Source organism: Ascaphus truei, chromosome 1 (assembly GCF_040206685.1).
Source record: "Ascaphus truei isolate aAscTru1 chromosome 1, aAscTru1.hap1, whole genome shotgun sequence".
Lineage (NCBI taxonomy): Eukaryota > Metazoa > Chordata > Amphibia > Anura > Ascaphidae > Ascaphus > Ascaphus truei.
This window is the reverse complement of record NC_134483.1, coordinates 321,937,482-321,962,048: the sequence shown is the minus strand read 5'-3', so window position 1 is coordinate 321,962,048 and position 24,567 is coordinate 321,937,482. Positions and strand designations below refer to the sequence as shown.

Genomic DNA, 24,567 nt, shown 5'->3' with positions numbered 1-24,567 from the left:
GGATTTCACAAGGCTCCAAATACAAAAGGGAGAAGCAAGTCGCCTTCCCTCCCTTCTCATTCTTCTTGAGCTTCATCTGCAAAGCGGCAAGGACAAGGAACAATCCCAGTTTCATCTTGGGTGCACAGACCACACACAGTGCAAGCGACCCGAGGAATGAGAGACCAGTTTCGAGATACGGTAACACTCGAATACCCATCTCGGTCCACAGGACGGACGTGTCTCCCACGACCCAAACTACTCCCGATCAGTCGGTCGCCGGAGATGAGAAACCAAGGGACCCAAACAGGGAATGTCCCATACATAAGAAGCCACACCCACTTAACAGATGCTTTGGGTTCAGGATGAAGTCCCTACAGGAACGCAAGAAGTTACTCAGAGAATTCGGAGTCTGCTTCAGGTGCTGCGATTCCACGACTCACCTAGCCAAGAACTGTAAAGAAGCCATCAAATGTGCAGTGTGCAAAAGTGACAAGCACGTAACATCTCTACATCCAGTGGCGCTGACACTCCACCAACTCAACAACCCATCCTCCGTAGCAGAGCATGGCGGGGAGGAAGGAGAGCCAACATCTCACGTCTAAGTGCACCGAGGTTTGCGGAAAAGGAAGTGACAAAATATCCTGCTCCAAAATATGCCTTGTCGCAGTGCACCCCCAGGGACAACCTGAGAGGGCTATCCGGATGTATGCAATCCTCGACGATAAAAGTAACAGATCATTGGCGAAGACGGAATTCTTCAACTTATTCAACGCACAAGACAATGCCTCACTCTACACCCTCAGAACCTGTGCATGGTCAACTGAGACAACAGGGAGAAGAGGAAACGGCTACATTATACGTTCAGTGGATAACAGAGTGAAGATAGCTCTCGCCACACTCATCGCGTGCAACTACATGGCGGCAAACAGGGACGAGATTCCCACACCAAGTGAGGAGAAGAGACAAGGTCATACCCCTGAGATCAACAAAAACATCTTCACATCAGGGGGATGTGACAATGGCCTAGGATGCTTAGTAGTCCAGACAACTAAGGATGATGAGTCGACTTCACTGAAGGAAGAAAGAAACCTCCTGAAGGTGCCCGACAAAGGGATCGTCCAAAAGACAATAAACAATCGGATGGTCCTCCTGCGAGCAATGGCATAGCTAAGACATACAGCCATTCCTCTCCACAGAATACCAAGTGGCAAAGCAGCCAGCCGCCACGGCTGGTGCAGCTGCAAAAGATTGCACACTGCAGGTGAAGCTACGGGGCAAAAAGACTGTCCTCTCACACGTCTAAAAAGAGACAGTTGCAGAGACATTTCATAAAGGGATTTACAAGGGCAAAATAGACTGTTCTTCGTCATGTCCAGGGAGAAAATAACCTCCTGACGGCAGTTAACAAAGAGACACAAAAGCGTTTCACCAAAATACGTGGAGACGTTCTCGCGCAAGAGAAACGTTCCGATGACCTAGGGTGCACAGCGTTCCAGACAACAAGGGACGGTAACAAACAAACACCATCGATGGAAGATGGAGAATTCCAGAAGGTAATGGATAAGGAGCTCTTCAAGGACAGATCGGGCAGTTGGGTGACCCCGCTATCATTCCGTTCACCAAAAAGACGGTTCCCAAACAACAGAGCACATGCCATCTCTAGGCTCACTTTGCTCCACTGCGACCTACAAAGGAAACCGGAGACAAAACATAACTTTGTGGCCTTCATCCAGAAGACATTCCTTAGCGGCCACGCAAAGCCAGCACCTTCACGGAAGGAAGGTGAAGAATGTCGGTACTTTCCATCATCTGTCCACCACCATCAGAAACCCGGTCAGATCTGGGCAACATTCAGCTCCAATGCTCAGCACCAGGAAGCCTCCAAACGACGCCCTACGCACTGGGCCAGACTTGTCAGACAGTCTTCCAGGAGTGCTGATTCTCAAGGAGCCAGAAGCCATTACCTTCCGTCAAACATCAGGTGATGGAGTGACAGACTATCACGACTGGCACATCCACAAGGTGATTCCCTCTGTAGAGAAAACTACAGAGATAAAAGGACTGTTCTCTCACAAATCTAAGAAGAAACAGGAGCAGAGACTTTTGCAAAAGACATTGTGGTGCACCCAGCTAACCTGGACCGGTGCATCCGCTTGGCATCCTTTGCCAAAGAACCTTTGCCAAGGGACTTTGAAGCCAGTGATACCGGCCGGTATCACATCCTTGTGTGGACACGGACATTCGCATTGTTTTGTGAATACGATGTTATCTTTTCATGCATTGCACATATGTTCCACATATTCCAGTTATATAGTGGTATCTCCAGATACCAGATGGGGAGTGTCATAGAACAAGAATCATATTTCTGTTTGACCCCCCTTCTGCTTGTCAGCTCCTTAAGTTCAGCTGCATGCATTTGTTCCACACACACACTCTGTGCCTGTGTGATGTATCAATATGTTGCCCTTTCTGCCTCTGAGCATGTAACCAGTGAGTTGCTACAGCAACCTCTGAGATTCTTCTCAGAATGGGCTATTCTGTCCTCCCCCCTGTCTTTGCTGACAGTAGTATGTCCCATCTCACTTCTAGTGTGACCCTTGCTCCTCACTTCTTTTTCCACCCTGGAGACAGCGAGTACAGCACCCATCTCTATTATACTCCCATGGCAAGGCCATCTCTTTCTACCTGTTTCTAACTACAAATTACTGCTACACATCATCCACAAGTGCCTGTATTTACTGCTGCTTTTCCAATAAAGTGAAGGAAATATTATAGGACTTGGAGTGATTTGGAAAGGGAGCTGAGTTAATGCTATCTGGGGCAATTCACACATCACACGTGACCCTGGCTTAGAATAATATATATAAAACTATATATATATATATATATAGTACAAAAAAAACCCACAAAATGCGCAAATCAGAGACACAGGTGCATGGATATACAACACCTGAAGGATAAATACGTGAACAAGTCCTATATTCGAATTCCACAACGAGATGTACCTATAAATGAAAAAGATACTAATATGGTGCAGTACGTTTATGAATAAAATTATTGCGCAAGCAACAGAGGCTACTTACAATGTAGCAGAAATAACAGGCATATCAGTAAAATGCTTTCAAACCGCTGCATCAAAGGGGCTTATAATCTCAGGAACCGCTCACTCCGTCTGTGTGCTCGGACGTGGAAGCGTCACTGCTCAGCTGTAATCAGCAGTTGCACGGGTCCTCTGATGGTGACGTCACTCCCCTAAACAGGGATACCGCTGACTCCGTTCACTCGGTGAGATTAGCCACAGGGCTTAATTCTGATATTGATATAACAGTCCCAATAGCCTTTAAATAAGGCTTTACAGCAAATAGAATGACAGTTAAAAGTCCTGAATATAACAGAAAATAGGGAGATCTACTAAGACACCCTCACCCTACTAGTTTCGTCTGAGTTGAGACATCATTGCAACACTATTTTAAATCAGTTTTGCGCACCTTATACTTTTTTCTTTTTATATATATATATATATATATATATATATATATATATATATATATATATATATATAAAATATATATATATATATATAAAAACAAGAAAAAAGAAAAATAGAAACCCAAAATAGCACTGTAGCGTACAAAAGTATCAAAATTTATTAAACACAAAGAAAAAAGATCTGCAGTGTACACAAAGCTGGCTAAAACTGAATCCTAATACTGAAATACACAGAGCTACAAACATAAGCATAAACACATCCAGCAAATAAGAAACATGCTGATCCAACAGCTAATAGCTAGCAAATGAAAGCAAAAAAGCTGAAATAGAGCTGAATGTGCCAAATGTAGCTGAATGGATTAAGTGAGCTACTAGATTGAAGGTCAGAGAAACAAACCCTAAAGTGTAGAACTTTGTTGCTTCCTAACACTTGGACCGGCCGGTCATGAGAACCAATAGTGAGCACTCTAAGGCAAATGCATATGAAGGTGGATGCACAGACATGAATAAACAGTTAATTATGTAAGTTGTATATGCAAACACAGACATGCAGCAGAGTAAAAGACAGATGTCAACAATCAATGCCAAAGGTACTTAGCACTAGTCCAAGTGAGAATAGACAGTAGCTGGACGTCTGCAAATGGAACGCTCGTAGTAGGTTTAGATAAGTGTAACCGCCACAGTGCGCATGCTTCATGAGCAGTATGAGCGCCAAACTTGAAACTGCAGCAGGGAAGGGTATATCAGCTGTGGACACTGCAGGATCCTGGACAGACAATGGAGCCTTGACGCACACGTTTCGCCACCTGCTTTGCATTTTATTTTGGCTTATATACTGTACCTATATAGTTCAGTTACAAAAGTTTTATGTGAAATTTATATTAAATGTATATTTTGTGACTATATATTGCTGTCCTCATTAGATCTTTTTAGCTTTATAGCTTTTTTCCATAGAGGAATTTATTTGCAGTGTTATCTATGCACCGGAGTATTCATGTACAGCTGAACCCCATTATAACACGGTCCTCGGGGTCCACCCAATACGACCACATTATAACCGGGATCGCGATTTAAAAAAATGGCCGCCGCGATCAGGGATTCTGCATCCGCCAGAGGGGGAGAGCTGGGATAATGCAGTGTTGCAGCGGCAGCCCCACGCAGCACTCACCCGGCATCTGCACCAGCAGCTGATCTGTGTGCTGTGCAGGAGAAGCTGTAAGTCTGCGAGAGGGGGGGGTGGAACGGGGGGAGGATCTCAATGAGTCTGGGTCGGGATGTCAGCTGTCTCTGTGAGTCATCCAGCCAGGAACCTGCTCCCTTCTCTCCTTCCCCCCAGTGGAGGTACAGGGAGGGATGGAGAGGTGTGTGTGTGTGTATGTTTGTGTGTTTATGTGCAGGAAGGGGGGATATGAGGGGCTGGGGGGTGGGGTGGGATGTGCAGGGGGGTGATGTGCAGGCAGGGGGGATGTGCAGGCAGAGGATGTGATGTGCATAAAGGGGTGACGTGCAGGAAGGGGGGGATGATGTGCAGGCAGGGGGATGTGATGTAGAGGAAGGGGTGATGTGCAGGAAAGGGGAATGTGATGGGCAGGGGGGATGGGATGTGATGTGCAGGGGAGTATCGTGTGTGTGTGTCTGTCCGTCCATCCATCTGTTAGCAATAAAGCTTAAAAAAAATTAGCTTTTAAAATACGGCGTCACGCTCACACCGTGTTATAAGCGGATCCGCGTTTTAGTGGATCGAACTATAACGGGGTTGAGCTGTATGTATGTATGTATTTATGTATGTATGTCTTTATTTATATAGCGCCATTAATGTACATAGTGCTTCACAGCAGTAATATACGTAACAATCATATACATAATATAAATAACACATAAAAGGGGAGAAGTGCTTCAGACATAAAAGTAACATTTAGGAAAAGGAGTCCCTGCTCCGAAGAGCTTACAATCTCATTTGTTGGTAGGAAGAACGTACAGAGACTGTAGGAGGGTGTTCTGGTAAGTGCGTTTGCAAGGGACCAAGGTTAATGTATGAGGTGTTAATTATCAGCCATGGAGCTACTCGTATGCTTCCTTAATCAGGTGTGTTTTGAGGTGGGTCTTAAAGGTGGATAGAGAGGGTTCTAGTTGGGTATTGAGGGGAAGGGCATTCCAGAGGTGTGGGGCAAAGGTTTAAGGTGGGAGAGGGCTTTAGATACAAAAGGGGTAGAGAGAAGACATCCTTGAGCAGAACGCAAGAGTCGGGATGGTGTATAGCAAGAAATTAGGGCTGAGATGTAAGGAGGAGCAAAAAAGTGAATAGGAGAGTAGTGTGTAGCAGACAAAATGGAGTCCCCCTTTGATACACACATTATCAATACGGGATTTGATAGGAAGTCAGGAGAGGGATTTAAGCAGGGGAGATGCTGAGAGAGATTTCAGAAATAGTAGAGTGATTCTGGCAGCAGCATTTAGAATAGATTGTAGGGGAGACAGGTGAGAGGCAGGAAGGCCAGACAGCAGGAGGTTACAGTAGTCGAGACGGGATAGAATGAGGATCCGTGTCAAATGTTCTGCAGTCGAGCAACAGAGGAAAAGGTGTATCTTGGTAATATTGCGGAGGCAAAAAAACGAGAGTTTTTTTGCTAACTTTTGAATGTGAGAAGAGAATGTGAGAGAGGAGTCAGTGTGACCCTTAGGCAGCAGGCTTGGGCTATTGGGTGTATGATAGTACTTCCAACAGTAATGTGGAAGGAGGAAATAGGCCCAGGTTTGGGACGAAGTATGAGGAGCTCTGTTTTTGCCATGTTAAGTTTAAGGCGGCGAGGGCCACCCAGGATGATATAGCCGAGAGACATTCAGAAACTTTAATCTGTAAAGCAGGTGTAAGGTCAGGGGTAGAAAAGTACATTTGTGTGCCATCAGCATAGAGGTGATATTTGAACCCAAGAGATGTGATTAGGTCACCTAGAGAGTGTGTGTAAAGAGAAAAGAGAAGAGGTCCCAGGACAGACTTCAATGGGACTTTCCATGTGATAGCACCGGATTGACGCCATCACAATTGATAGAATACGGGTTTTAGATCTTAATTTAAGCCATTTGAGGCACAGCTGCTTATTAGAAACAATTAAAGAATAGTTAAAATTGGTAGTTACAGGGCGGAGTGCTCTCACATTATAGCAGATGTAGCATATGTATCTAAGTGGGAACACAGCCAGATAATTGGCATTGACAATAGTCTGCAAATCTTTAACCATTTTGCTGACAGGTGGGCCTGCAATGCATTGGTTGTTGCACAGAAAGAACAGCAAGATATCTTGAGCATGCCCGGCTTGGATGTTTTGCAGATGTTATGTATCTAAGTGGAACTGCAGCCAGATGATGAAACAATGGTTTTCTTTTCACAGATAATTGACTTTGACAATCCTGTAAGTGAGTCTGCAAATCTGTAAAGAAAATCCAAAATGGGCATGCCCGGGTTATGTTGCTGTTCTTCAGAAGATATGTTCTTTTAAGAGATTCTTATTTGTGCACTCACTGGAAAGATAACTTTAAATCGCAGAATTGTGCAATGGGAGATTATATTGAAAGGGGGCCTATTTTTTTTGGTTGGTCCAAAGGACTTCGCTGGCTGTTATTTAAGCACATTTCCAGCAAAAATCCCATTGCTAATTATTCAGAATTATGATTTGAGCAATTTAAAGCCTTATTCTATATTGTCCAAAAGGGCAGTTAGGGAAATTTTCGGACGAAAATCCTTGTCCAAGTCGACAATCATTTTCAACTAAAAATGTTCTGGACGACTGCTTTGGACTATTTAGAATTACCCCCTTAGGGTCAATAGGAATTTCGGCCCCAAACTGCCCAATCGGCAACTCTGGCACATATAGAATCAGACCCTTGTTATCTAGCATTTCACTGGCTTTAGTTCACTTGTTTTGTGTAATTATTTTGTTTAACATATCATACACAGATGTAGCCTGCTACGTTGTTCTATCTTGTGGAATAAATTACAATAAATTCCAACATATTAGAATTGTCACTGAATCCAAATGAAACAGTGATATTCTGAGTTATACAAGGACATGTCGTGTTATTACTGGGGTTGATGTCACTGGCTACAATGAGTACAGTTTCATAGAGACTTTAATATAGTTTTTATAAAAAGATCATTTTCTTGAGTAAGGAACACTGGGGGAAATTCCAATTTTATATTTGCAATACTTTCTCCCCAACATACTCTCTCACTATATATTTACTGGACATGTGTGTATGTGTCTCAGTTTTAGTGGATGTGTAAATGTCTCCTGGTTCCAAAAGTAGGGCCCAAAAATAGCATTGGATTAACAGTTTGCCATTCATAAAACTGGTGCTCTTTTTGCTCCACTTTTTACCCTACTTTTTAATGAAAAACTTTAAAGCAGCAGTTGCGTTTATTTTTAATATCTCTTGCCTTGTTCAGGAGATTTAAGCATTTGAAATATTAAGTGCTCCGGGGGCTGAAGTGGAAGTTTCCCCAGAGGCCAGTGCAGTCCAAACATTACCATTGTTACCTGGGAAACTAGAGATTTAAAAAATTAGGATTTTTACACATTAAAAATTTTTATTAAAAAAAATACAGGAAATTCTAAGGGAGTAAAATGCTAATATTATATGAGTTAAACTTATATAGACTTCTGGGGGAAATTGCTGCTTTAAACTCCTGTGTTGAAAAAGTAAGCTTTTTTTCTATATATTTCATTAACATCGGTCAAGCGTGTCAAAGGCCTACTTAGCTATGCACTGCTGGAGAGTGGTTAAGCAAGGTATTTTCTAACCATGGTTCCCCATACACCCTCAGGGGTTCCGCCTGCGGGGGGAGTGCTGGGACAACTGGCCCGGCGGTGCGGCAGCACCCCATGTAGCACTGCCCCAGTGGCTTCCCATCTCAGCAGCACCCCATGTTGCACTGCCCCAGCGGCTTCCCATCTCAGCAGCACCCCATGTAGCACTGCCCCAGCGGCTTCCCAGCTCAGCAGCACCCCATGTAGCACTGCCCCAGAGGCTTCCCAGCTCAGCAGCACCCCATGTAGCACTGCCCCAGCGGCTTCCCAGCTCAGCAGCACCCCATGTAGCACTGCCCCAGAGGCTTCCCAGCTCAGCAGCACCCCATGTAGCACTGCCCCAGTGGCTTCCCAGCTCAGCAGCACCCCATGTAGCACTGCCCCAGCGGCTTCCCAGCTCAGCAGCACCCCATGTAGCACTGCCCCAGCGGCTTCCCAGCTCAGCAGCACCCCATGTAGCACTGCCCCAGCGGCTTCCCAGCTCAGCAGCACCCCATGTAGCACTGCCCCAGAGGCTTCCCAGCTCAGCAGCACCCCATGTAGCACTGCCCCAGAGGCTTCCCAGCTCAGCAGCACCCCATGTAGCACTGCCCCAGCGGCGTCCCAGCTCAGCAGCACCCCATGTAGCACTGCCCCAGAGGCTTCCCAGCTCAGCAGCACCCCATGTAGCACTGCCCCAGCGGCGTCCCAGCTCAGCAGCACCCCATGTAGCACTGCCCCAGAGGCTTCCCAGCTCAGCAGCACCCCATGTAGCACTGCCCCAGCGGCGTCCCAGCTCAGCAGCACCCCATGTAGCACTGCCCCAGCGGCGTCCCAGCTCAGCAGCACCCCATGTAGCACTGCCCCAGTGGCTTCCCATCTCAGCAGCACCCCATGTTGCACTGCCCCAGAGGCTTCCCAGCTCAGCAGCACCCCATGTAGCACTGCCCCAGCGGCTTCCCAGCTCAGCAGCACCCCATGTAGCACTGCCCCAGCGGCGTCCCAGCTCAGCAGCACCCCATGTAGCACTGCCCCAGCGGCGTCCCAGCTCAGCAGCACCCCATGTAGCACTGCCCCAGCGGCGTCCCAGCTCAGCAGCACCCCATGTAGCACTGCCCCAGAGGCTTCCCAGCTCAGCAGCACCCCATGTAGCACTGCCCCAGAGGCTTCCCAGCTCAGCAGCACCCCATGTAGCACTGCCCCAGCGGCGTCCCATCTCAGCAGCACCCCATGTAGCACTGCCCCAGAGGCTTCCCAGCTCAGCAGCACCCCATGTAGCACTGCCCCAGCGGCGTCCCATCTCAGCAGCACCCCATGTAGCACTGCCCCAGAGGCTTCCCATCTCAGCAGCACCCCATGTAGCACTGCCCCAGCGGCGTCCCATCTCAGCAGCACCCCATGTAGCACTGCCCCAGAGGCTTCCCAGCTCAGCAGCACCCCATGTAGCACTGCCCCAGCGGCGTCCCATCTCAGCAGCACCCCATGTAGCACTGCCCCAGAGGCTTCCCATCTCAGCAGCACCCCATGTAGCACTGCCCCAGCGGCGTCCCATCTCAGCAGCACCCCATGTAGCACTGCCCCAGTGGCTTCCCATCTCAGCAGCACCCCATGTTGCACTGCCCCAGAGGCTTCCCAGCTCAGCAGCACCCCATGTAGCACTGCCCCACCGGCTTCCCAGCTCAGCAGCACCCCATGTAGCACTGCCCCAGCGGCGTCCCAGCTCAGCAGCACCCCATGTAGCACTGCCCCAGCGGCGTCCCAGCTCAGCAGCACCCCATGTAGCACTGCCCCAGCGGCGTCCCAGCTCAGCAGCACCCCATGTAGCACTGCCCCAGAGGCTTCCCAGCTCAGCAGCACCCCATGTAGCACTGCCCCAGCGGCTTCCCAGCTCAGCAGCACCCCATGTAGCACTGCCCCAGCGGCGTCCCAGCTCAGCAGCACCCCATGTAGCACTGCCCCAGAGGCTTCCCAGCTCAGCAGCACCCCATGTAGCACTGCCCCAGCGGCTTCCCATCTCAGCAGCACCCCACGTAGCACTGCCCCAGCGGCTTCCCAGCTCAGCAGCACCCCATGTAGCACTGCCCCAGCGGCTTCCCAGCTCAGCAGCACCCCATGTAGCACTGCCCCAGAGGCTTCCCAGCTCAGCAGCACCCCATGTAGCACTGCCCCAGAGGCTTCCCATCTCAGCAGCACCCCATGTTGCACTGCCCCAGCGGCGTCCCAGCTCAGCAGCACCCCATGTAGCACTGCCCCAGAGGCTTCCCAGCTCAGCAGCACCCCATGTAGCACTGCCCCAGCGGCTTCCCAGCTCAGCAGCACCCCATGTAGCACTGCCCCAGCGGCTTCCCAGCTCAGCAGCACCCCATGTAGCACTGCCCCAGAGGCTTCCCATCTCAGCAGCACCCCATGTAGCACTGCCCCAGAGGCTTCCCAGCTCAGCAGCACCCCATGTAGCACTGCCCCAGCGGCGTCCCAGCTCAGCAGCACCCCATGTAGCACTGCCCCAGAGGCTTCCCATCTCAGCAGCACCCCATGTAGCACTGCCCCAGCGGCTTCCCAGCTCAGCAGCACCCCATGTAGCACTGCCCCAGCGGCTTCCCAGCTCAGCAGCACCCCATGTAGCACTGCCCCAGAGGCTTCCCATCTCAGCAGCACCCCATGTTGCACTGCCCCAGCGGCTTCCCATCTCAGCAGCACCCCATGTAGCACTGCCCCAGAGGCTTCCCATCTCAGCAGCACCCCATGTAGCACTGCCCCAGCGGCGTCCCAGCTCAGCAGCACCCCATGTAGCACTGCCCCAGAGGCTTCCCAGCTCAGCAGCACCCCATGTAGCACTGCCCCAGCGGCGTCCCAGCTCAGCAGCACCCCATGTAGCACTGCCCCAGAGGCTTCCCAGCTCAGCAGCACCCCATGTAGCACTGCCCCAGCGGCTTCCCAGCTCAGCAGCACCCCATGTAGCACTGCCCCAGAGGCTTCCCAGCTCAGCAGCACCCCATGTAGCACTGCCCCAGCGGCTTCCCAGCTCAGCAGCACCCCATGTAGCACTGCCCCAGCGGCTTCCCAGCTCAGCAGCACCCCATGTAGCACTGCCCCAGAGGCTTCCCATCTCAGCAGCACCCCATGTAGCACTGCCCCAGAGGCTTCCCAGCTCAGCAGCACCCCATGTAGCACTGCCCCAGCGGCGTCCCAGCTCAGCAGCACCCCATGTAGCACTGCTCGAGCGGCTTCCCAGCTCAGCAGCACCCCATGTAGCACTGCCCCAGCGGCTTCCCAGCTCAGCAGCACCCCATGTAGCACTGCCCCAGAGGCTTCCCATCTCAGCAGCACCCCATGTTGCACTGCCCCAGCGGCTTCCCATCTCAGCAGCACCCCACGTAGCACTGCCCCAGCGGCTTCCCATCTCAGCAGCACCCCATGTAGCACTGCCCCAGCGGCTTCCCAGCTCAGCAGCACCCCATGTAGCACTGCCCCAGCGGCTTCCCAGCTCAGCAGCACCCCATGTAGCACTGCCCCAGAGGCTTCCCAGCTCAGCAGCACCCCATGTAGCACTGCCCCAGAGGCTTCCCAGCTCAGCAGCACCCCATGTAGCACTGCTCGAGCGGCTTCCCAGCTCAGCAGCACCCCATGTAGCACTGCCCCAGAGGCTTCCCATCTCAGCAGCACCCCATGTTGCACTGCCCCAGCGGCTTCCCATCTCAGCAGCACCCCATGTAGCACTGCCCCAGCGGCTTCCCATCTCAGCAGCACCCCATGTAGCACTGCCCCAGCGGCTTCCCATCTCAGCAGCACCCCATGTAGCACTGCCCCAGCGGCTTCCCATCTCAGCAGCACCCCATGTAGCACTGCCCCAGAGGCTTCCCAGCTCAGCAGCACCCCATGTAGCACTGCCCCAGCGGCTTCCCAGCTCAGCAGCACCCCATGTAGCACTGCCCCAGCGGCTTCCCAGCTCAGCAGCACCCCATGTAGCACTGCCCCAGAGGCTTCCCAGCTCAGCAGCACCCCATGTAGCACTGCCCCAGAGGCTTCCCAGCTCAGCAGCACCCCATGTAGCACTGCCCCAGAGGCTTCCCAGCTCAGCAGCACCCCATGTAGCACTGCCCCAGCGGCGTCCCAGCTCAGCAGCACCCCATGTAGCACTGCCCCAGCGGCGTCCCAGCTCAGCAGCACCCCATGTAGCACTGCCCCAGAGGCTTCCCAGCTCAGCAGCACCCCATGTAGCACTGCCCCAGAGGCTTCCCAGCTCAGCAGCACCCCATGTAGCACTGCCCCAGAGGCTTCCCAGCTCAGCAGCACCCCATGTAGCACTGCCCCAGAGGCTTCCCAGCTCAGCAGCACCCCATGTAGCACTGCCCCAGAGGCTTCCCAGCTCAGCAGCACCCCATGTAGCACTGCCCCAGCGGCTTCCCAGCTCAGCAGCACCCCATGTAGCACTGCCCCAGCGGCTTCCCATCTCAGCAGCACCCCATGTAGCACTGCCCCAGAGGCTTCCCAGCTCAGCAGCACCCCATGTAGCACTGCCCCAGCGGCGTCCCAGCTCAGCAGCACCCCATGTAGCACTGCCCCAGAGGCTTCCCAGCTCAGCAGCACCCCATGTAGCACTGCCCCAGCGGCTTCCCATCTCAGCAGCACCCCGGTCACTGCGATCTTTCCTCTCCCTCTTCCTAAATCGTGTCCAACTTCCGGTCGACAGAAGGATAAGATAAGAGGGAATGGGTGTCTTTTAAATAGAAGGGTGGAGGGGTATTGTGTATGGGGAGAGGGGAAAGAAAGAGTGAGGGGGAAGAAGAGAGATGGGGAGCATGTACAGGGGGAAGAGAGAGGAGGATATTGTGAGGGGGAAGAGAGAAGGAGAGAGTGTAAGGGGGGAAGGTGTAAGGAGGGAAAAGAGCATAAGAGGGGAAGAGGGAGAGAGTGTAATGGGGAAAAGATAGAGAGGGGAGTATAAGAGGGGAAGAGAGACTGGATGGGAGGGAAAGACGCATGAAGAGAGACGGGGTGTGGGGAGGGAGAGAGAGTTGGGGTTCCCCAGAATTTCACAATCTAATTCTAGGGTTCCTTAACCCAGCGGTGCGCAAAGTGGGGGGCGCGAGATTACCGGCGGTGGGTTCGGGGTTTACAGAGGCCCCGCGCACTTCCCGAAGGCACTTAAATTAAGTGCCGGGGGCTGCAGGGCTGCTGTAAACCTCACTTACCGTGATTCAGCCGGCACCTGGAGACAGGTCGCCATGGCAACGTGGCATCAAAGGACGCTGCGGGGTCATGTGACGTCATGTTCCTATGGCAACGTGACATCATGACGTCCAGACGCCGGGAATCAAGGTGAGGAGGAGGAGGGAGGGAGGCGCGCAGAGAGGGGGACATCCGGCAGGGGGGGGGGGCACAGGGAAAAAAGTTTGCGCCCCCCTGCCTTAACCAAAAACCACTGGATTAAGCTATTAACTTGTGGCTTATGCACTGTGGTTGTTGAATGGTTTAGAATGCAGTGACACCTACTGGTCACTTATTGTTTCCAGTTATAGAATAATTAGGCCCTGTTTAATAGTGGCTGTAAAGCAGCTCCCCAGTGCTGGAGAATAAATCCTCTCCAGTGGCATCTTCAGGCATGGGCTAACTGGGCAGTACACAGGGGCCTGACTTTTCAGAGGCTCCCCAAATACTATGGCCTAAAATGTTATTTTAAATTCGTAGTTGTAGCTGAACACAGCAAACATTACTTAATTATTAGTTGTTTAAAAAATAAAATTGGGGGGTGTGATTACAACAGTATATTGTTGCCTAACTTTTAATATGTTTTTTTTATTCAAAGATAATGTTTCTCCAAAAATACAGACACAAGTAGATAAATAAAATGTTGTGTTTGTAGTAATATTTGCAGGATTTCAATAACAGTTTTGAATGTTGTTCAATTAAAAACATACTGTATTTGTAGTTACATGTGACCTTTGTGGGTGCGGCCCACAATTTACACTTAACCCAGGGCCATAAATATTGTTAAAACGGCTCTGATCATCTCCATTAAATGAATGGGACTATAATCTTCTCCGCCCTGGGGAAACTGCTTCACAGCATGTTTAAATAGGGAACCTAAAACCTCAAATGAATAGGGCATAAATATTTGCGAGAGAGTGGAAATTGGCCTCATAGGATATTGTTTAGGTGGTTTTAGGCACCAAAGTGATGCTAATAAATGTTTGCAGTCTTTTGCAGTAGTTGATACATTATTATCATTGCACAGATAATAAATCCAGATTGCTTTAGTAGTACATGTATACTGCATTCTGGTGGCCTGAGGCTTCTTGGGGGCAAGAGAGTCATTGGGGGCCCTTTGTAGGTTTGCATTTCTGTTTTAAATTTCACTTTACCCTGTCGATGAAGCGACAATGAAAGTATCATAATACATTCAGTGTAATTAATATTCACTATTAGAACAATAATCACACTTAGAAACATACACTAAAATAAGCTGTCATGTAAATAGCACAGCATTAACTCAATTTGGGGGGCCCGTACAGTGTGGGCAGTTGCTCCGGTTTGCCCTTAGCGAAAGCCACAATTGACTTCAAGCAGCATATTTGGTAGTAATTTGTCCTGTTGTCCTGTCATGTCAATTATTTAGTATATTGTACCAATACCATTCATTGGGGACGTTCTTTCATGTCAAAGTTTTACTCTTCAATTTCCAGCTGTACACAAATGCCGGGAGTTTTATTTATATAAGAAATGTACCAGAAGATACAATTTACTCTCTTCCATAAATTGATGATTAGAGAGGCAATTTGAACATCATCTTTTTGTGGCAACACATCAAGGTATTTTGCACTGTGTTAATTATCTTGTGATTTTAGTAGAAATGAGGAATTACCTGGTCTGCAGATTATAAAGTGATGTATCAGATTATAGTCCTGTATTCAAGGCCGATGCAACCACTAGGCCTAGGGCGGCACATGTTGGGGGAGAGTCGGGGGGCAGCAGCAGAGGCTGGGAGCAGAACAGGCTGCTTATCTCTGTCTCTCCACTGCAGCAGGAACTACTATTCAGGTCAGTGGAGGGGGGGACGACGGGACGGGGACAGGAGGGGTTGCAAAAATGGGAGGGGGAGGAAAAAATGGAGGGGGAGAGGGGTGCAAAAACGAAGGGCAGGGGGGGGTGTAAAAATGGAATAATAGGGGGGTGAGAGAGGGGGTGTGGGGGAATAACAGAGAGGTGGAGGGGGTGAGAGAGGGTTGGGGTGAGAGAGCTGTGGTGGAGGAGAGAGAGAAGGGTGGGGTGGGAGCAAAAGGGGGTTGGTGTGGGAGAGGGGGTGGGGTAGGAGAGAGGGATGGGGGAGAGAGAAAGGTTTGAGGGGAGAAAGAGGTGTGGAGTTTAGAGAGAAGGGAGGGTGGAGAGGGAGAGGTGTGGTGGAGAGAGAGGGGTGTGGTGGGAGAGAGTGAGGGTGGGGGGAGAGGGGTGGGGGTTTGAAAGGGTGGAGGGAATGACAGAGAGGTGGAGGGAGGTAAGAGGGGTGGGGGGCATGAGAGAGGGTTGGGGAGGTGAGAGAGGGATGGGGTGGGAGAGAAAGGGGTGGGGTGCGAGAGAAAGAGGGATGGGTTGGGAGAGAGGGTTGGGAGAGAGGGATGGGGGGAGAAAGAAAGGTTGGGGGGGAGAGAGGTGTGGAGGTTAGGGAGAGAATGGTGGGGGAGGGAGGGGTGTGGTGGGAGAGAGAGAGGGGTGTGGTGGGAGAGAGTGGGGGGGAGAGAGAGGAGTGGTGGAGGGGGGATAGAAAGGAGAAGGGGTAGAGAGAGAGAGGATTGTGTTGGGCAAGTCCAACTGACATACAAAAGATCCGGGAAAATATTTTCTTTGGAGGGCAGGTGGGGTGGGAGGGGGGGGTTGGGGGAGGAATGGGGGGGCTTGAGAGGGCAGAGGGATCTCACTGCTTAAGGTTCGCCTAGAATGCCAAATACCCTTGCACCGGCCCTGTCTGTACTGTCATATTCTGTCACTTTCATTGCATGAAACAGTCTGCATCGAATGCAAAAAAGTTGATTAACAAATTAACAGCAGCACAAAAAAACATATTGATTGTTACATTATGCATATATAATACACACTTTTTAGGATCTTGACATATTGTGCTGCTCTTTTTCAGTGTGAAAAGTAGGTGCACACCAAAAATGATCCTAGCACTGGGGCTACATTGGATTGACGCTTTACTAGTTCCCCTCCTTGCTTCAAAATGTAATATGAATAAAATCAAGCAGCCAATGAATGCAAAGCAAACACTCTTTCTTGTCTCTTATACATTAATTATTTGAATTGTCTGAATCCATTTAGTATTTTTTTTACAGAAAGCTGTGATACAACCACCATATTCCTTTAAAACTGCAGACTAAGCAATACCCTACATGTGTGTGTGTGTGTGTGTGTGTTTTAAAAAATAAATCCGTTCTGTACTATGAGAAAATACTTGTAGCAAAAAAAAAAAAAAAAACAACTCTGAATGACATTTTTTATGTATTATAATGTAACAAGCATTTTGTGTTTCTATAGCAACCATTTACAAAGTCACATCTCTTTCCTCTTCTGAAACAGTAATTAGGATGAACAGCTAATTACTTATCATGTGTGGATTGTATTGATGCACATAATAAAGGGAAAAATATATATATATTGAAAGAAAAAAACGGCAGCTTGGAGTGCTGCTTTAACTACACCTTTGCTTTTCTGCAAGCAACCCAGTTCAGAGTTTATTTTAAATTAGCTACTGAATATGGAAATCAACAATTCCACTGAAGTGTGAAAAGCTGGGGCAATAATAGCACTTAAAAACGGCGCCAGTTATAAAAATAAATTAAAAAAAGTACGATTGATTTTTTTAGTTTTTGTAAAATGAGCATTAATAAAGCATACAGTAGCAGCAAAACGAAGACAAATTATTCAGACATAAAAAAATAAACCTGTGTTTTTTTATATATCAAAAGAACCCTGTTTCACAGAAACTTTGAAAGCCATAGTACAAACTATGTTACTGAAAAAAAATAAAAAATAAACTTGAATGTATTGTTATAATCCAATAGAATAGTGCTTTACTTATCAATTAACACCCTGACTGGATTAATGTACCATGGCTTAACCTGTGGACAATAAGTAGTTTAAAGCTCTGTGTTCTGGAGAGGACATTACTTCAATATAGCATCCTATACAGTGTAATTGTATAAATAAAATGACAACAGGGTGTTCCTTGTTTATTATGAGTGTTATTATTAAGATGGCACTGCATTCTGATTCCTAGCACAAGATGAAGGTTTGGCGCACTGTACTAATAAAACATGCATATGAGTAGGTTATAAAAGATCAGGCACATGGTGTCTATGAATGAACTGGAGAGCCTGGTTCTTGCATTCTTTGGGTTGTTTCCAGTTCATTTGAATGTACACATGCTGTACTTTACATATATTTTCCACACAGCTCAACTTTACAGCTCCCCAGTGTTTCTTAACATCAGAGTCCGTGTTTCTGCCAGTTTCGCCAGTGTGGGCGCAGTCACAGTCCATGAAGGGAGCTTAGCAAGATGGATGAAAAAAAAAGTATGTTTTCTTTTTGTATTGGAGTAGTATCCATGGTCTTGTACAACTAGGACTTCTCTATAAAATTAACGTTCTGCAAATTAAACTTTTGTTGAATCAGTAATGGAATATAATATGGGATGGATGTACTTATTAGCACAAACTCCTTCCAAGTTGTACATTGAATACAGTACATGCCTCAGGAATGGAGTGAGCAGTACTGTGGAAAGTTACAGTACCATTAGGGTCTGTTCACCCATAGTTGACCTAAACACAGAACCCCACAAATGCTGTATTGCACTAGTAACCAGTAACTCCACAAATGCTGGGTTGCGCTAGCAAAAAGTGGCTCACTATGAGTGCCCATTTGCATGTGATTACCCAGTATCCCTGGCTGTAGTGAAAACACTATGCTAAGAGATAATGGGGAAAGGCAGGGTTGCAGACATGTCTGAGACATACGAATGTGCGCACACCTAGTATTTTTATTTGTTGTGCTGTAGTCATTTAGAACATTTTACTTTACCCCATTAGAGCTTTAGCATATGTTAACCACTTTCATAATATTCTGTCTATACACTTACCTTAACCTAAATCACCACAATTTTTTATTATTCTGTTCAAATGGCAGACACCCTTTCTAAAAAGCCAAATACACATTACTCAGTATGACAACATCAGTAGAGATAAAGAGATAGTACCATAAACACCCTTTCTTCCCAATTCTGTCTATTCCTATACCATAGTATCTGGGAATATATGTTATGTCTTCTTTTCTCTGTTTTCTTACACATCTTGTCCCAATGATATTAGCCCCCAACCAATACTCTTCCTACTCCCTTTCTCATGTGGTCATTCTAATGTTTATACATCTACACACTGCAAATATATCAAATATATATGTGTGTATATATATATATATATATATATATAAAAGGAAAAAAAGAGGAGAGAGCGCACGCCCATAGCGTAAAATTGTAGATTTAATGAGGGGAAGGGGGGAGGGGGGGTAAAAAACGCACTTACAAAAGTACAATAAAATCAAGCATATGTGATAATAATCACCACCATCCGGTTAAGACTGCAAGCTCTTGGGGCAATCCCAGGCTCCGTTGGTGAAGGATCGACGTCCCCGCAGATTTCCAGGGCTGGTGTGCTGTTTGAAAGTCCAAGAAAGTAGTTCCGTATGGTGTAGGTCTCTGTAGCACTTGCGCATGGATGGGTCCGCTCCAGCGCTTAGTATTGACTTCAATGTCAGTGCGTCTGACGTAATGACGCTCCCTGGCGCGTTTCGTCAGTCACGGCCAACTTTTTCAAAGGGATGTCTTATATATATATAAAAATCTGTCCAAATATGAATGCATTACCCTAATCTCAAAGATGCCCTCTACAGGAACACTCTTTCACAAACACATCCCTTGATTCTTACTTTAGTTATGAGAGTTCTGTGCCCTCTACCGACTTTGGCTCCACCTCGCTGGGTGACTCTTAGGTAATATATTTTATTCCTCCCTCTACTTGCCCTCAATACATCCTTTGTATTACTGTTCAAATGTACGGTACCTCTCTTTCCTTCAGAAATGGTCACAATGCTGAAACATGTTGATTTCCTATGTAATTTCCTATTTCAGTCAGTCCATCTTTCGGCTTATCGGACTTCACTTACTATTACTTAGTCAGTCACATATATATCTCAGTAGGCTGAGTAAGCAATTAAATACGTAAGGGTCCCATATCCTTTGAACAAACACCTAATCTGCCAAGTGAAAGCACTTTCCCTACATGCCCTCTGCTATCCACTCCCCCTCCTCCCCCCTTATGTCTCCCACCCAGTCTCATTGCCATGTCATTGAGGATTTTCTAGTAACTGGTATTTGAAGTTCCCTCTTTGCACCATCATGCTTGTTTGTTCCTCCCTGCCTTTAAGGCAGCCTTCAAAACTCTCTTCATTAAAGAGCCACATCTACAGTAGATTGCTGTTAAGCTCACGCGCACATACTCCACCTCTTTCATTGTATATAAAACTTGCGGTAGCCTGAAAAACACATCATTTAGCATGCCTTCATTAATTCAGCAATTCATCTCATTGATGAATGTAATGTTTAATTATACGAATGGAAAATTTTCCTAGAGAAGATCTGCCTTGGTTATTGTAGTTTGTTACAGGATAATTCCCGGCTTATGTAATTAAAAAAATACAAGAGTCAACACTCTCCTTTTCCAGAGTTTGTTTCTACTTTGATGTTTCTGCTCCTGCTTATTGCAATGTTAAAATGGTCACCAGTAATGACATTGAGCCTTTTAGTTAATCATTGCAATTGTGTAATTGGCAATTGCCAATAAAGTGCAGTCACTTTAAGAACTCAGCAGATTTTAAAGAAACAACCCAAGCCGTTTTTTTTTTACATAGGATTGAAGCCGGGGGTCTTTGGAACTGAACCCCATTAATTTCAGCTCCATAGAACCCTTGCTTCCAGAGATACCTCCATAGGGGGGTGCCAGTAGCTGCTCAGCTAGCAGGGTTCACGTTACCAAGCTCCCCCTAGCTCACCCGGAGTGGCTCCGGAGCTGAAATAAATGGGATTGAGCTCTGGAGACCCCCTGCTTTAAACCTGTGTTAAAAAAATGCAAAAATAGCATGAATTCCTCCTTTTTTTTAAAAAAAGGGTAGTATTTGTGATTAGCTACTCTTTCATATGATGTATTTAGGTCATAGATACGCTGGATATGATTGCACGTTTAACTTTCTGTGTAGGCTTATTTATGTATTTGGTCCATGGAGTTCATGGTATCTCATTTATGTATTCATGAGAAAAGGACGAGGTTAAGATGCTACAGCGGAGATCATGACATTGGCTATATCAGGTAATAACAAGTAAAATTACTATCCACCAGGTGATCATAGGCTTTACTTTTTAATAACCGTATAGATATACAGTAGCACGTGTTATTATACACTTTAATATGTTAAGATCTCACAAATAGCAAGATAAATATTGTATACGTTATGTAAATATCACTCACAGTTGAATTTGTTTAAAATATAGCTGCATTAAATCTCGTATTAAATATCTCGCTTCCGGCCGCTACAGAACATCTCTACTGTACATGCAGAAACGTTCTTCCTCATGGAAGCCATTGTTTGACCTGAGGAAGAGAGGAGAACTCTGGAAAGCTTGTCTTATAATATCAATTGTTAGTCCAAATATAAAAGGTACCCCTAATACTGAAGTACTTATTTACTCAGCACTATCACAACTGGACTAACACGGCTATTTCCACTTAACTCTTCTAAAAAAAGAAGTTATAAAATGTTGCTTGAAATGCTGATTGAAGCTTATATTAGCTCAAATGCAATATGTATGATATATTCCATGTTTGTAGGACTAAACATTTGCATAGTCATTTTTAATTATGATTCAGCCGTAAAACATGGTTACATCTTTCTTTATTTTGTTGCTCCAGTATACGTTGCTAAATTAAAATGGAGCTTTCTGTTGCAATGCCAACTGAATACAAACTGAACCTGCAATCATGCATTAAGAGATTTTAAGGGCTGTGTACTGTGTCACAAATGGCTTTTTTTGGTGCGAAATTGGCACACGGAAATGTAATTTTAAATTGTGCGTGTGTGCACCAATGAACTAACCTGAAATGTCTCAATCTGCGCCATCAGTTTTTGGTGCACAGAAATGGACTGCACTAGGCATAAATGGTATGTACTAAAGATAGGGTGGCCATATTTTTCCAGGGAGACACGGCAAGTGCAGCTGCCAGCCAAAAAACGTACATTTCTATACATTTTGGGAAGTCGGGACAGAAGACAAAACAATGGCACTGTTCCAGCTAAACCGGGACATCTGGTCACCCTAACTAAAGAATTTTTCTATGTGCCCCGAAAAAAAGTGGAGCTGTAACCCTCACATAATTGGTTGATATTAACATGAACTTAAATCAGCCAATCAGTTTGGATGCTTGATTTAACCAATCTGATTGGTTAATTTAACCAAGAATTGGCATCCCCTCTAACTATCTACCCTTGCGCGTTATTACCGTGTGTGATATTAACGCCACTTTAACAGGGTTTAGTGAATGCCGGACAAATGTGTTTGCTGGAAATACTTGTTACTTGGATTAACATATTGCAAGGTTGTTTAATATTTTGTATGACCTACCCCTCCCCCCACGCTTTGCTCATCCTTTTCATGTTTTGTTTTTTAGATATTAAAATCCTAAATACAGAGTTTGAATGTTGCTTTCTGAATATGTTTTCATTTTTTTTCCCCAGGGGACATAGAGAATAAAAATCTACATATTTTTAACTTGACCTCGCTGACGAAATCTGAAAACATTCTTTCAGCTACCCTACATTTTTACCTTGGGGATCTGCAAAACACCAGCCATAGATGCCCTTATTCCCTATCCTGTCCTCGTCATGGACACAGGAAGCCGGAGTTCACCTTAGATCTAACCGTGTGGAGCTTCACCTCTGTCGAGAGCCAGACTCGAGTCCTGGGCAATTTCGTTATCAACATATCCACATCCCATCGGGACTTCCCTTTCTGGCAATGGAAGGATATCACCCAGTTGCTACGTGAGGCAAAGCACTATGGTGAGGCTCTCATTGGAATCAACATAACACTAGATACTCCAAATCACAGAAGGAGACAGACATTAAGTCTCAAACCTTACATTTTGGTTTATGCCAATGATTCTGCCATATCTGAACCAGACAGTGTTGTTTCGAACTTACATGGGCAACGAAATCCTCTAACCCACAAACTAGAGAGACATCATAAGGCAGGACTGGTTGAGCACAGAAGAAGACGCTCCACCGATATCCTGTTGCCTTTACAAAACAATGAGCTTCCAGGAGCAGAATATCAGTACAGTGAGGATGAAGATGAAGAGGGATGGGATGAAAGGAAACTGTACAAAACTCTTCAAGCACGGCCAGCTGAGAAAGGGAAAGGTAAAAAGAAGCCGAGAAAGAGCGGCCGGCAGAAGAGCCAAAAACTCCAGTTTGATGAACAAACGCTGAAGAACGCGAGGAAGCAGTGGAACGAACCACAAAACTGTGCACGACGCTATCTTAAAGTAGATTTTGCAGACATCGGCTGGATTGATTGGATTATTTACCCTCCTTCCTTTGACGCATATTACTGCTCAGGTGCATGCAAGTTCCCAATGCCAAAGGTACTGTAAAAAATATTATAGCATTTTTACACTGCCTTTTATATCTATATATTTTTTTCATACAGTGCTGGGCAGGAAAGTGCATCTCTTTTTTATGAACTGTACATTTTTTTTTTAATCAATAAAAAATCCCAGCTGTTTTATTAGGAAGCCCTCTGAAGCCATAAATAAGTAATATTTTTATGTCTGTTCTATAATGGTAGTTGTTAAAATAGTGAGATATAAAAACTGAAGTTTATGTGCAGATTTTCTTGTACAGTATCCAAACATTAATGCTTCTTTAGGTAGTAAAGCATGAACTTTTGTCCGCTCATTGTAGTTCATGCTCTTCAGCTCTTTGCATTCGTTTTTTTTTCCACATTTCACACTTTTTACTTATGTCTCATTCCAGTGCTCCAGCAGCCGGGTCAGTTTTAGATCAGCTCATTTTAAACCTTTGAACCTGGTATAGAGGAAAGCATTGCATGCCACTCTAGTCCTGCATATCTAAAGAATAAACGTTGGGACCTATGGGATTATGTACTATACCATAACCTTCAGGCTGCAAAACCAGCTAAAAAAAACTATACCAGATCAAGAATAATATGTCAATATTTTTGGCTTTGATAAATAAGGTGTTGATTTCTTGCTCCAGTTTGTCCCCCATTTTGTTTCCTGGAGATCTTGATACATACCCCTAAGGCTGCGCTTATAGTGCCGGCGACAGCGACGTCGCGTCTAAACAAATGCATTGCCGCTATCGCGTGCGCTTATAGTAAGCGCGACGGTGCAATGGCTTGTTTGCGATCGCTGTAAGTCATCTCAGTTTGATTTTTCCAGCGACCATAGGCTGACGTCGCCATCGTCGTTGCGTCGCCGTCACCGGCACTATAAGCGTAGCCTTATGTATCAAGGCAAAATTGGTGCAATTCTGGGGGGAAAAAATTGCACCAGATATATCATAGAAAAAATCTTTTTGATATCTATGTTTTGTTTTTCTTTGATACATATGGTGCACATTTGCCTTGATACATACTGTACAGGAGGGGATCATTTATCAAAGCCGATCGGCGGCATAACTGGGGAAAAACTGATGCAAAATCACTGCACTACTGTAGATCTGTCAAAGAGGGAAATCCCACAAATTTCAATGCAATTGTTTACCCTACTTTTGTAGCCGGGAGACATTAATAATTAGACACAAAGACCCTTTTCAGTTCAACTTATATTGAAGTTACAATAAAGTTAGCTGCCAAAAGTAACCCTGCTTTCTAGTGGAACAAAGAATGGTCTTTTTGAAAGCAGCAACAACAATACTTTATTGTAATTAGGGATTTTTTTTCAACACTCTTCACTTATGTATGACTCGTTGATGTCAACCAACCACTCCCCTAATACATAATTGAGCAGCTATTAAAGTAGCATTAATTTTTAGTACATACCACTTACATTTGTACGCCAAGGGCCTTCCATTTCTGTGAACCAAAGGGAAAAAAAATGGTTGGCAAATTTTTTGGACACTGGTGTGGCAGATAGAGAAATGTCTGATTATCACATAGGCACCCACCAAAGAGGCCCCAGGGTGGGTACTT

General features: G+C 46.5%; 1 protein-coding gene across 1 annotated transcript in view; it reads left to right on the top strand.

The window, feature by feature from the left end:
• Positions 1-24,567, top strand: part of BMP3 (bone morphogenetic protein 3) — a 45,471-nt gene that overhangs the window by 13,228 nt on the left and 7,676 nt on the right. Inside the window, exon 2 of the mRNA XM_075606527.1 lies at positions 22,089-22,996. Coding sequence (XP_075462642.1) covers positions 22,089-22,996 — 908 coding nt within the window. The remainder of the gene's footprint in view (positions 1-22,088; positions 22,997-24,567) is intronic.